Source organism: Tympanuchus pallidicinctus, unplaced genomic scaffold, assembly GCF_026119805.1.
Source record: "Tympanuchus pallidicinctus isolate F22 unplaced genomic scaffold, pur_lepc_1.0 scaffold15, whole genome shotgun sequence".
Classification (NCBI taxonomy): domain Eukaryota; kingdom Metazoa; phylum Chordata; class Aves; order Galliformes; family Phasianidae; genus Tympanuchus; species Tympanuchus pallidicinctus.
The window spans coordinates 19,067,300-19,081,321 of record NW_026294669.1 but is presented as its reverse complement, the minus strand read 5'-3'; the positions used below and the strand labels follow the sequence as shown (position 1 = coordinate 19,081,321).

Genomic DNA, 14,022 nt, shown 5'->3' with positions numbered 1-14,022 from the left:
GCTCCCTATGGGGCTCCCCACTTCACAAACCAGAACCTGGCGTGCTGTGCCAGCCACTTGTGCCTTGGTTGTCAAAGGAAGATTCTACCAGCATGTTTTCCACGTCTCCTTTCTGACTGTTCTTTGCCTGGTGTGAAGGTACTGCCTGGTACTCTCATTCCTGCCACTGGCCTTCCCACTGGAGCAAGGCATACACTGCTGCTAAGACTCAAGCAGCTTGAATTAACAGAGTGACTGAGGCAGAACTTTCCATGCCAGGAGGCTGAGCTGCATGGCTTGCGGTAGCCAGTGTGTAGAGGGTGGTAGGTCTATCTGGTTTTTGAATGCCAAAGGTTGCTGAGATAGCCAGGAGTCGTAATAATCTGCCTCTTGTGTTCTGCTAACAGTGAGTAGAGCTCTGCTGATGCCTTGCTTGTCAGGATACTTGGCGAAAGAGACTTGGTGAAAGTCCATACGGACACTCAAATGTTGCAAACTAGTTTTCATGAAAAGAAAATTCGAACCTGTTTATTTTAATAGTATCACTGGAATATACATCAATATTACTTCCTGTCCTTACAGAACTACTTTTCTGACAATGTATGTTGTCCTGTGTGACTGAAAAGTACAAGCTTGATAAGCTGTATCTTAGTTGAAAAAATGAGGCTGTATCATTTTGCATGGTGCTTGAGGGATATGTCTTTTAAATAGTGCATAAGGACTTTGGTATTAAATAACTTATTTAAGATAAAGCAACTGAACTGTTTCCAATTTGGAGATAAATTGAATGTTCGAGTAGTTGAAGAGATAAAAACAAAGAACACAGTTTGTTTAAATACAGAAGGGTGTTTGTCTAGATGATCTTTGAGACTGATTAAAGAGTCGTAAGTGATTTAAATACAAATAAGAAGGCTACACATCAGACTGCAGTCTGCTATTGTAGCTGAACTGCTGAGTTCATCTGGGTGCATCAGAAACTCCTTTTGTTCATCCATTCCCCTCCACCTTCTCTCTTCTGCTGATGCCAGGGGGGTTGCTTTACCCCCTGTCTGTAGGAGGCACCACCTGTGGGAAGGACTCTGCTACTCCTGGCTCCTTTCATATAGCTGATCCTGTTTCTTGATTCCTTGCCCTTCCAGTAACACTGTATTCCCTTTTACATGATGGTTACTATAGCCCATGACCTCATTTTCATTTTTCCTATGATTTTTACTAGTCTAGCATATCAATATGTTGATATCCTAAATAATTGAAATAATACTGAGAACAAGAGCCTTGCTGAATTGAAGGTTTTATGCTGAAGAGTGTTTTGCTCCCATTACTTGTTTTTTCATCTATTAATAATCAACTGGTTCGTGTAGGCTCCATGACTCTTACGTACCTCTAATAGATTTTAGTTTTCTCTAGAACTGACAGGGGTATTCTGATACAGGGAAGTTTCCTCAAAATTTCTAGAATTAGTGTTAATTTGTTATTAAATAACAGATGGTGAAATATTGACAGTTTGAGAGTACAGATTTTTCTTTTTTGTGTGTGTGTGTAGATCAGTGGCATATTTGGTTTACTTATAAAATATTCTACTGTAATTTAGAGAATATAATGAATTTATTTATTTGTTTGTTTAGGAGCAATGGATGAGCTTCATAGCCTGGACCCAAGAAGACAAGAATTGTTAGAGGCAAGATTTACAGGAGTAGTAAGTGGCAGCACTGGGAGTACTGGAAGTTGCAGTGTTGGAGCTAAAGTAAGTGCTAAGAACAGTTATCCAGATCTTCCATTTTTGAAACAGTATTTTGTATTGTCTCTTTTACATTGCCTGTGCTATTTACTGGTAAAGGATTGGAATGGGAGAGAGTCTCAAGAAAATTATTGTTAGTCACTTATTTTGATTTGAGATAGACTTCTTTATCCTGAACCATTCACATGTTTAATTGTTCTTAAAAACCCTGAAGTATAGTATTATACAGGCTCTTTTGTGGTTTTGTTCTCGTGTTCATGTGATCAGCACTGAAAGTTATTCCCAGTATTTAAAAGGAGCTATTCCTTCTGTAGATAGCCAACTACTTAACTAATGCTTGAGATAGACACACGGACCTCTGTTTTCAAAATTAATTGTTTTCTTGTTTGAAGATTTTTTATCTGTATTAGCAAAACCCAATTATTTCAACTTTTCAAGACACCTACATCAATTCTATGTATTTTGATTGTAGAATTTGTGCAATCTGTCCTCTAGTATCAAAACCAAGATGCAGCAGTTCAGGGAAGACCTTATGAACATCAACTACTATGGCTTAATTACCTTATATATATTGTATATTAACCTTTAGTTAATATATTTACCAAATAAGTTTGCTTTTATTACAAATCCCATTCAAGTTTATTTCAGTTTCCAAGACTAATTTCTGCAGTACTACTGCCTAGATGATACTGCATTTTGGTTTTGAGTATTTGGAAGTACTTCACCAAATAAATTTAGTTATTTTTTAACATCTTTACTAATTCTTAATCTAATTTCACTCATTGCTAAAATCTTTGGGAATTCTGTTTCCAAGCTCTATGTAATGCTCTTTTATTTTAAAATTTCTGTGCAAGCTTTATTAGCACTTTCCCTTTAATGTTTGATGTTTTTATTACCAGTCTGTATTACACAGCAGAATACTACCTGATAGCAGAGGTTGATGAAAGAAATCAGATTGAATTGGTACAATGTAACTGATGCACTGCTGTCTTCTCTTATTTAATTGTCTTTGAAGTGTGCCTACAAAAGATGTATGCTTTACTCTTGTAATTAGAAGAAGATTGAGGGAAAAGTCAGTAATTCTGGTTCATTTTTGTTACTTTCCTGTAACAACTTACTTCCTAATTTATTAACTCATTATAATTGCTCAAGTAATTACTTAAAATTCAGATGACTTTTTGTCCTTTTTAATGACTAGCTCTCCCTTCTTCTGAGTTCATGTAATTTTTCTTCTATTATTTTTTATACAGCTTTTTTGGTTCGTTGTAGTATTGTCAGTCTTTCTTCCTCAGAATCTGTCTACTACTGTGTTTAATGCGTTTTATTTGAAATCAGTTATCAAGTTTCTTGGGGTTCTCTTTCTTTAAACTTAACTCCCTGTGAGTTGCTTCTCATCAATCCAATAAATCTTTCCAAGACTTTTTTTAGTTGCTTGTTGTTCAACTGATTTCATTTTTACCTAAATTACGTTCCACTTTCTGAGGTCGTCAGCTAGGGAAAAGCAACAACAGCAAAAAAAAGCCAAAACCAACAAGAACAAAAAAAAGCCAGCTAATTGTCTTTTTCTCTCTACTACATGAAACACAAATTTCTAGTCCTTGGCACAGTCCTAGAACTGTCTGAAAAGATAGATGAATCTCATCCAATTGTTTTGCAAATGGATAGCTAGATAAAGTTTCTTAATAGTACTAAATGCTTTGATAGTTGCTTGTAAAAGATACCACTATCACTGTAGTTTTTAGATGGATACAAATCTTCACCTAGCAGATTTTGTTCTTAACTTTGACCAGATATACTCTACAAATGATCTGCAATGCACCTTGCAATATATGTTTCTTTCCCTGCTTATGGGAATATGGAGGGGAATACCAATATCAACTGCAGTTTATCCCACCATTAGTGAAGTGGCAATTCTGTCAGTTTTGTTGGTTTTTCTTTTATATCTTGAACTCATTTCTTACCACTCAGTGTATCTGGGCTGCTTGGAATTTTAATTTTTTTTTTAATTTATTTTTTTAAATAGTCTGTAGTCTTGTTGGTGGACATTATGAGAAGCTTATCTGATTTTTATTTAAAAAATAACACAATCTTTTTGATCTGATGCCCAGAGGTAACTGGAAGAAGGAGATGTGCTTGGAAGGCAAAAATGAGAACACCTCCTCTTCACATACATACCTGATTAAACTCACTGAATTCTCATTTTCATAATCTAGCAAGACAGTGCAGAGGCACACAGATGCATGCAGATTATTTTTCGAAAACATGCTAGGACTTTATTCTTCTAGTAATTAAATTGAGATGGAGTCTTCTTTATTGAGATTATTATTTGGAAGGCCTATATGCTGAATTGTTCTTCAGCTGTGGAGGAGGTAAAGTCCAGCATCTTCAAGCTTTTTCAGTAAGCAGTAGTGAATACATGAGTGTAGATTACTGAGATTATTGTTCTGACCCCAGTGACGACCTACTGAAGAATCACAAGGCACAAGGCATTTTTAAACCAGAAACTATTTTGGGGGAAAACACACGTTGAAATTTTGTGGGTTTAATTGCATTTCTCTAGAAATCTTAATTCAGACGTTATCTAGTTATTCCAGGAGATGTCACAGATCTATATTGTAAGCTGATGCAATGCTGGAATTGAATGCTTTGAAGCAAGTATTTGCCTTAAGTTGTTGCTTTACTTCAGAGTGTTTGTTCTGCCTTTCTATTGGAGAAGAGAATAATTCAGCAGTACAACATTTTTCTTTTAAAACAAAAAAACAAAAAACAAACCTCATGTTAGCACTTCTTGTGTGAATGGAGCAGACTCTTTCAATAAAATGTCCTTGTTGCCACTCTGTTCAAAAGATCTCTGAAAAAATCAGCTGTGGAACATTTCTATAGAAATACTATAATTTGAAACTATTAGAGTTTCCTTTTTTTTCTTCTTTTTTTTTTTTTTCCTCTCCAGTAGTCTGAATTTGTTGTTCTGGGAGATGTGATTTGTTGTAAGAATATACAGTAATATTGTCAATAAGTCATTCTTTTCTTTTGTTGAATGAATTTTAAAAGCAATTGCAATAGCCCAGTGTCTGACTTAAGAGAAAATTAGAGCCTCTTTTGAAAATTGTTAAGTCTCTAACACTTTGAGCAATATAGAATGTATAAGTCCATTCTGTAGAATCACCTTACAAGGCTCTTCCTTGGATCTTTTGCTATTCGCAAATAAGATTTTGAATGTTCCAAGGCTTTACTTGTCTCAGAAGAAATTAAAATACAGAATTGATTGCACTACATCAAAACACATAACTGTCAAATTTCTTATCCCCATTGCATAGTTCATCGTTTTATAGTAGTAAGGGACTCCATAGTTCATCGGCATAAAATTTGATCCCTGTTAATAGTTACAACTGTGATAGTAATGCCCTGCTATTTATATGTAATACTTAACAACAGTGAGGTTCTTAACAAATCTGTTTGTAATACATAACTATTGTATTTGTCTTGCTAGGCCTCAACAAATAATGAAAGTTCGAACCACAGTTTTGGAAGCTTGGGATCTTTAAGTGATAAAGAATCAGAGGTAAGTATGCTAGGCAGATTCAGTAATACCTCAAAGCTTTAATGCTAGCATGTCATAATTTATTTTCTACTCTGCTTTGCTTTATGTAGGAGCTTTTAAAGCAAAATACAGAAAAGCTAAATAACAGAAAGCATACATTACTATGTCCCATTCTTTGGGGTTTTTCTGGTCATGAGACTAGCTTTTATTTACTGTCTTTCTTCATATTCTTCCGGACTATAGATATTACCTATGTAGTCATGCCATGAGGAAAAACAGTTGAAAATGTTTAAATAATTTCCTAACTTTTTTCTGATAAACAGTAAGGCTTTCATCAACACAAATGTTGATTAATGTTTAACTGTGTCTTTGAAAATATGCCTGCAATATTTGGTGTAGATATTGTCTACACCAAATGTCGTGTTACACTTGGACACATGAGATGCAGAAGCAGGATGGTTTTTCTAAGGCATGTAAATCTGATAGTTCGCTTCACTTCTTCAGTCTCTGCACATGTTTTAACCTCAAGCCATGTTTCTGGATGGGAATAATATATATATATTCTACTACTTGGATTCTAAAATAGAAATGCTTCCATTTTTTAAATTGTCCCTACACAGAGCAATTCAGTGTTCCAGGTTTCTTCTGTTTTCTGAAAGTTCAATCTTAATGACACTGAATAATGAAATATGGTTGCTTGACCCATTTTCAGAAGTTGGCAGTTGTATTCGCCTGAAATTAAATTATAATTGTAATGCCAAGTATGTTAATAAGTTTTTAGAGTTTAGTTCTTAAAATATTATCTGGTTTCTTATATGCTGTAATCTTACAGGAAGAACACTTTAAATCATAGTACTAGAAACAAGATCTTTCTCTCTTTCTCTCTCTTTTTTTTTTTTTAATAGTTTGACATTTAAATTTTCATAATAGAGAAATTCTGTAGTAAAATGTAGAATAGAAGTGCAAAGACTTATTTATAAGGAAAGCAGCAGCATATTTTGATGTTGTGAGAAAAAGCTGCTGTTTGGTAAGCAGGTATCAAAAGAAAAAAAGAGTAGGAATGCAGTTCTCAAAATCACTGAAATGGATTTGTAGCAACAATCTCAGTTTCTTAGCACATTGTAGTGGTGCATTAATCATACTGGGTTTTTCATTGCTAAATTAGGAAGAAAAAAATGTCATTCTCACTTAGTTTTCAAAACAGGGCAAGCTTCCCCCAAAACCATTTTTGTTTTTTATTTTATATTTCATTTTTGCTTTCACAGTGCATCTCAGCAAATACAACTATAAGAATTGTGGTCTTTTTTTTTCTCTGCCAGATGCACCAAGAAAAGGGCAGCATAATTGAATAATAGTTTGAAGAGATACTTTACAAATTAAACTTGGATCTGCAGAATAACTTGAAACAAGCATTGCAAGCAATAAATGTTAACTGGCAATTTGAACTTAATATCTAGACCTGTGTTTCAGCTTCTTTTTAAGCTTATATGTTGTTACTATTTTATGAAATGTTTTATTGCTGTGGAGCATAATTTGAGTACATATTAGCTACTTGTAGTTAAGCTAAATTGGCTACCTCAGTCTGTGAATAGGTGCTTCTGATAGGTTTTCAGTATTTTGGCCTTCTTCCACCATCCCTTGTTCAAGTGGATTACTCCTCCTTGTTTTGGTTACAAATATATTCTTTTAATTACAACTAGTATTTTCTATTCTCTGAGGATAATGAATTATTTAAAGGAGAAAAGCTTTGTCTGTGCTTGATTTGTCCAGTTTGATTAGCTACTTAAATGTTTTGCTCTGCTTGCTTGTAGCTGTTGAGTTGCTTCAGTTCCCATTAATACAGAACCCTCATTATAAATGTAATTTCAGAAGTAACTGAAGGTTTGATCTAATTGGAATTTATAATGCGCTGCTGATGAAAACAGCGTCGCTGTATTTGTTTGCTGTAGCTGTAAAGCTTTGGAAGGGATAGGATTTAGAGAAAAGCACTTATGCAAAACTATCAACTCATTCATTGTGCAAATGAAAAACATTAACAGCCAAGAAAGCATACTGGAGGTTTAAGTGTTGAGACAAAACAAAATTCATTTTATTACTTTTTTTTTTTCCCTACAAAAATTACTTCCTGAGTTCTATTGTTAACAGTTCTGCAATAATGGTAGAAAATGTTTAGCTGCACATAAAGTATATAGAAATATTTATCTGAGCATCTTTAAAAGGAGATTAATTAGTTGAGAGTTGGTACTTACAAATGTTTATTTCATTAAAGAGTATGTTAAAATCCAGGAATTAAAACTATGAGTATGAGGAGAAGGCTCAGAGGAACCTCATTAAAATTAAAAAGTAAACTGGGATCAAGGTTGTGATGTGCAGAGTTCTGCTGATATGCCAAGCTCTAGGTGACTTTAACATAGTTTTAAAAGTTAACTTTGGATAACTTCAGAACTGTTTCATGTTGCTTATGAAATAACGGGATTTTAATCTAAATCTTGGCTGTAGGTACATCCTTCTGAAGTGTCTCAGAGCAGCTTCAGTCTTTACTAGGAGGCTACTCCTCAACCCCATTAGTCTTCAGCTTCTTTTAATTCCTGTGGTTTCATTCATTAGAAAGGATTTTGGAGAACATTTGCTAGTGTCTGAATATTGTACACTGCCATGTGAATATTGTTCTTAGAAAAGGTGAGTGTGACCTTGCTGGGTAACATCATTAGTGTTTTCGGCTCAGAAAGTTAAATCAGATAGTAGAAGAAATCAGAAAAGCTTGATGAAATAGGTGTTTACTTTTGGATTATTTTAGTTTTAGTTTTAAAACTATAAACCTCTTTAAATGTCTTCGAGTGGAATGCATGAGTCACTGCAGTTGGAAACTAAGTTTCTTGGGTGAGAATTTTAAACGGTTAAGCATGAATTAGCTTGCAGACAAGGTTTGGGGAGTTTTTGGCTTGATAAGGTAGGTAAAACTACATTAGAAGGATATTTGCAAAATTAAAAGTAGGTAAGTAAGGAATAGGATGAAAGTGATTGGCTAAATAGATTCAGTTCAGTTATGTGGAGAGATAGCTTAATGTTAACAATTTATGTGATTTATATTTACATAATTTATACAATTGCAATTTATATTGCAAATGATAAAAATAGTGTATCTAAGCCACATGTTCTGCCCTGAGAATTATGTAGTTTTTAGCTAACCTTGTTTTCAGGAGTCTATGCTGTACAGTCAGTTAGTGTACAGTAGGATTGTAAAGCATACGCATTGTAGTTGGAAGAATTAATTTAAAATAATATTTAGTAAATATATGTAAATTTAACTGCATTTGTAGCCTGTTAGTAAAACAGTTACAGTTGTAACAGTATGTTGTATAAATATTTGTAATATAAATAAGTAGCATAAATTAAGGAAGTTTGAGCTTTATTGTCCTGGCTTTCCCCTTCTGATTTTCTGTAGATCACAAGTAGCCTCTTTGCCAAAATAAATATTCTCAGATTTTTGTAAAAAATTTATGTTTGAAGGTATCCATGTGAAGTTTTTGGAACTAAGATGTATTTAAAGTTCTTTCAATGATCAGTTGAAATTTGAATTATCATTACATTTACTGTATTGAAAAAAAGAATCCTTTGAAGACAAACTGACAAACTTGGTCAAATGATTAAGGCACTGGTATCATAAAAGAATGAAGCATCTTCTTACCTGTGTCATATTTAGTCCAAGATATTAGGGACCACTCATTCTTTGACTGTAAAATAGAGTTCATGTAATTACTTCTGTGATTTCTCTTGTAACTGGCATGAGGTCCCTTGCAGACTAAGTGCACAGAAGCAGTATGTTTGCCTTGAACCAAGGTAGCTTGTACAATGTAGCTTACATTAAGGGCACTATCTGTTTTGAATGCTCAGTTCAGAGGAGAACAAATAAAACTTAAAGGAGCTTCTGATCAAAACTCTTTCTTGTTATCAATGTTGCCCAGAAATGACAATCAGAGAGTGCAGTGATTTATAATATTCCTGAAAAAAAATTGATTAAGTCCATACTTTTTCACCTATGATTAATGTTTTTATTTTACTTCATTTGAGATACGGAGAAACGGAGGGTGGAATGGGTAGATGTTCACATTTTGAGCTTTTAAAAAATTTTCTAAATCTAGAAATCTATAAATTACATTAGCTTAGAGATGACTTCTATACTTAGATATTAGGAACATTATTGTCATCATACTGAAGCACTAAAATTCTGTATTTATTCCGGGGCAGTGTGTAGTAAGCTCAATCAAAAGTCAGATTATTTCGTTAATGATAAAAGAGGTTGTGAAATACCAGATCTATAACCTGAAGATTTCTTGAGTGAAATGCAGCCTGGGCCAAATAAATTTGGATGTTCATAAACCCCAAAGCAGATGAAAAGGTATAATGGCTTTACAATTAATACACATAATTGCCTTTTGGACAGATATTTAAGAATTATTTCTTACTTCCTTCAGTATCTATTCTAGTTCATATTTGTTTGATTGACCAAGAGTCGTTATCTGCTTCAACTAAGATCTGAAATAACAGCCTTCCTGTTGATTTGTGAAGTCATAGTTTATGAATGAAAATTCCACCTTATTTCACAGTACTGTAGCTGTGATAGAAGTGAAATAGAGCTGTTGCTGGATCACGTTCTTTCTGTTCTTCATAGACTCCAGAGAAGAAACAGTCAGAACCTTCCAGAGGAAGAAAAAGAAAAGCAGATACTCAGAGTGAAAGCAGCCAAGGTAAACTGTAAATGAATTATATGGTTATTATACACATTTGATTAAATGATAATGCACAAATTTTTGATGTTTGACAGGCTTAAAAATTCTGTAGTATTGCTTGTAAGACAGGTCTTGGGTTTGGGATGACAAACATAAATCTTTTCACCCTACCTCAAATTTATCCATCAGTCAAAGGGATGGGCAATTAAACCTGGGCTGTGTTGGTACTTGACCATAAGAGTTGAGCATTGCTCTCCGCATAACTTGCAGCAGTTATTGGCATTCTGTGTACTGTTTAAAAACTAGCAGTACTTTTGTGTTTTGTATTTCTTTTCAGTAAGTAAGGGGAAAAGTGGATTACTGGTTATGATATCCGAGTGCTTGTTTTTTACATGTATATTTAAAAATAATTGAATTTCATACTTTCTTACTGTGGATACAGTGTAGTGCTCTAGAGCTGTGGGAGGCTCGGGGTGAGACAGACTTTCAATTGAATGTTTACAAAGCTTGTTTTGTTTTTGTTTTTGTTTTTTTGTTTCTCTCTTTAGTGTGACTTTTTGAGGGAGGAAATAGAAATTTCAAGGCAAAAATTCATCAAAAGGGAAGAGAAACCAGTTTTATTGACATCTCCTTTAGATTCTTTTTGTTTCTAAGCTAAAATGCCACTTCAGATGCTGTCAGTAGGCTCCATATCCAGAGGTCTTTGTGATACAACATACTACTACTTGAAGTTCTATATGGTTTCACTAGAATGGCTTTCTTTGTCTTACTCAAGAGACCTGGTTTGTTCAGAGAGCTTCAGTGAAGTTTCCTATTTTCATTGGTCTGGTAGCTTTTCCTTCCTACTACAAGACAGAGTTGCAGTTAGGGAAAATAAAGATTAGTTAAGATAAAGATTAGTTAAGATAAAGATAGTTAAGAACTTTTTGGCATACACAACATGATTATAATGTCTAATAATTAATGTTTTACTGTCAGTAGCAGTAAACTGAATAGTCTGCACTGCAATATTCTGTAGGAACAAGTGTAGAAAACAGGAGTGTAGTGGAGTTGTATAGTTGAAGCACATCAAATACTGCTATTGGAAAATGAGGAGCAATGGATGCAGCTGTTGTATACAACATACCTAGGATTTTGTCTACCATAGCAAAATCATCCAGAAAGGTTGGACTGAAATATTTTTAGGACGTGGAGCTAATTAATTAGAAAGTGGGATCAAAACAGTGTGAATCTACTTCTAATTGACTGCCAAAATAAGTTGATGTTGTCAGTCCATCTGTGCAGAGTACATAACATGATGTGGAATAGAAATTTCTATTTAAAAGAAAAGCCTTTCTAATTTACCTGGACGAAAACTGATTTAATTTGATAAAGTGAGATGTGGGAATCAAGCATAAAAAAGACAAATCTAACAGAATCACATGGTATGTAAAGACCTGGCTGGAGGGCAGTAGTAGTGATGTACAAATGGGGTAAGTACTGGAGGAATTATCTGTGTGCTATTCTAGGTCTTTCAGTTATCTGAATATTTCTTTTAAAAGTCTTTGACACACAGAGGACTGCCATATGTCTCTTTCTTCATGAGAGTGTTGGTGACAGAATACTATGCAGCAATCCCAGTATAGAGACATGCTTGACTACAAAGAGTTCTTGAGAGTTGAAGCAATAGGAAAGCTTGAAAGGTTTTGCTGAAAATGACAGAAAGATTAGTGGGAATAATCTCCTAACTTATTACAAAAATTTATTCCTGTGAAGAGGTTTTGAAGTTTAGAGCAGTGGTCCACGTTGTCTTAAAGGTGAATAGAATATGTATGTCATTTGATAAGGCATTGGTGAAATTTTTGGAATGCTGCATATGGATTGTCAAAGAAAGGTGAATTCAAGTTGGTGCTCTTGTCTTGTTACTGGTTAAAATAAAAGAAATTCTGTTGTCTTGTTCTGATCTATTTATCTCTGTAGTGGAGGCTGTGACTTGAAATCTGATTATTACGCTGGGAGGAATGGAAGTACTCATCATCTTCCACATCCACAGTGTTAACTGGCATTTAGAGAAGTCCTTAGGCTGAACATCTGGGCAGAATAATTCACTTGGAGCATATAATATTAATGGGTTAATTTGGTATTTCAGATGTGGGTGAATTTGGAGATAACGCTTGTAAAAGGGAGATGCTGCTAAAGGTTTCATCTACAGGATGAAGGATGTGCTTCCTGTTATCTAGAAGAGGTCTTTCTTACTGCTAAGTGTGAACTAAATCTGATTTAGAAGTATGGGTTGATTTCTGATTTCTGAATGGAAGGAACATGCAGATTTTGTTGTTGTAACCAATCCCTTAATAATCTAATGGTGGGAGGTCATGTATTATCACATCAAAGAAAACCAACTAACAAGTGTTAAGATTTTGCAATAATTATTGTACAGGTAAAAATGTAACACATCTATAAGTAATCTTTTTAATCTATTATAATGTATTTATTTCAGGAAAGAGTATCGGGGGACGTGGCCACAAGATTAGTGACTATTTTGAGGTAAGGGTTTTGTCTTCAAATTTACCTTTTTTTTTTTTTTTTTTTTTTTTTTTTTTTTTTTTTTTTACAAGCAATTTTAGGTGTACTTGTGAACTCCTTAGTTGTCAAATTCTGCAGTGACAACATAGCGTTGCTTTGTTTTTAGTAGGCTGCCCTTCTTACAGTTGTGTATGAAAATACTAATTAGAATAAAGTACAGCCTTTCTTCATATGATATACTTTTTTAAAATTTTCAATGTAAGTTTAGGTGCTAAACCTTGAAGTAGAGATTCAGTTTCTTGGTGCAGCCTGATCTGAAAGACAGAAAATAGTTTCTTCTGCACTTTTCTTCAAGTGACACAGGGCTTCAGTAATCCAAATAATACAATCTAGATTATGTATTCATTGTACAGATGAGCTGTGTCATTCAGTGTTTGTATGATGTATTTTAATTAAAGAGGTTGAATAATTTGAGGGTCATATCTTCTCTTCAGTACCAAGGTGGCAACGGCTCTAGTCCAGTTCGAGGTGTACCTCCTGCAATCCGATCTCCTCAGAATTCACATTCCGCCCCTTCTTCTGTAAGTTTGTGAACTTCATGGCTGCTGGAGTTTCCTTCTCTAAAAGTAGCATGGTTTAAAAATATCTTTATGCAGCTATTTTTCTACTTTTTCAAAGGAAGGAATGATAGGAAGGAATTCATTTTTAAACAGCATGGGGGAAAAAAAAGGATCAAGTTGAATGTTTAAAACTAAAATTTTCTACAAGTAAATTCTTAACACTGTTGCGTTGGGTTTATTTATAAAATGATTTTTGAGCACAAAGCAATGTGAAATGACCTATACATGTTAAAATGTTCTTTTGGTGTTTATTCGAAACCTTTGCACAAAATAAGTGGGTATTTTATTACTTTCAGGGAAGGAGAACCCCTTATGCAGGACTTGAAAGCTAAGCTTTTGATAAATCTTAAGTTTTTAAACAATAATTTGCCTGTTATTAAATGTTTTTCTTAGTCACAAATTCATTTTTTTCCCCTCGTGCTTATTTTTGCGTTAGGTATACACATGTGATTCTTAATGGCCACACAGATTCTGCCAGTTGCAGAAATTATTTATTTTTTGTGATGGTGGACATTAATTTCACTCTGTGTACTTTCAAACATATTGCTAACTATATGGAGGGTAATAAAGATTGTGGAAGTTGGCTTGAATATACTGTCTCATAGAATTGTTAAGATTGGAAAAGACCTCTAAGTCCAACCATCTTGAAGTCCAGTCATCAACATATCACCCCCATGCCCGCTATAACATCACAATGTCCACCAAACCCATCATCCTTTGGATGAAGCCCAGTCTGGAGAAGCTTAGCCCCATTTTTTGGGACTCTTCTGTCCCAGGTTCACCCAGCTGAGCCCCCTTCATTTACTGTTTGGGTTTTTATTAGGAGAAAATCAAGCCTTTCACAAGTCAGCACTAAAGCCAAGCATTTTCTGGCCCTCACATAAGGGCTTGAATGAAATTTATGGACTG

At 34.3% G+C, this 14,022-nt stretch overlaps 1 protein-coding gene across 13 annotated transcripts in view; it reads left to right on the top strand.

The window, feature by feature from the left end:
* Positions 1-14,022, top strand: part of TLK1 (tousled like kinase 1) — a 79,450-nt gene that overhangs the window by 22,994 nt on the left and 42,434 nt on the right. For all 13 annotated transcript variants that reach the window (XM_052674644.1, XM_052674646.1, XM_052674645.1 and 10 more), the window contains 5 exons: positions 1,605-1,723; positions 5,208-5,279; positions 9,931-10,006; positions 12,468-12,514; positions 12,988-13,074. In XM_052674644.1, the coding sequence (XP_052530604.1) occupies positions 1,605-1,723; positions 5,208-5,279; positions 9,931-10,006; positions 12,468-12,514; positions 12,988-13,074 (401 nt within the window). The remainder of the gene's footprint in view (positions 1-1,604; positions 1,724-5,207; positions 5,280-9,930; positions 10,007-12,467; positions 12,515-12,987; positions 13,075-14,022) is intronic.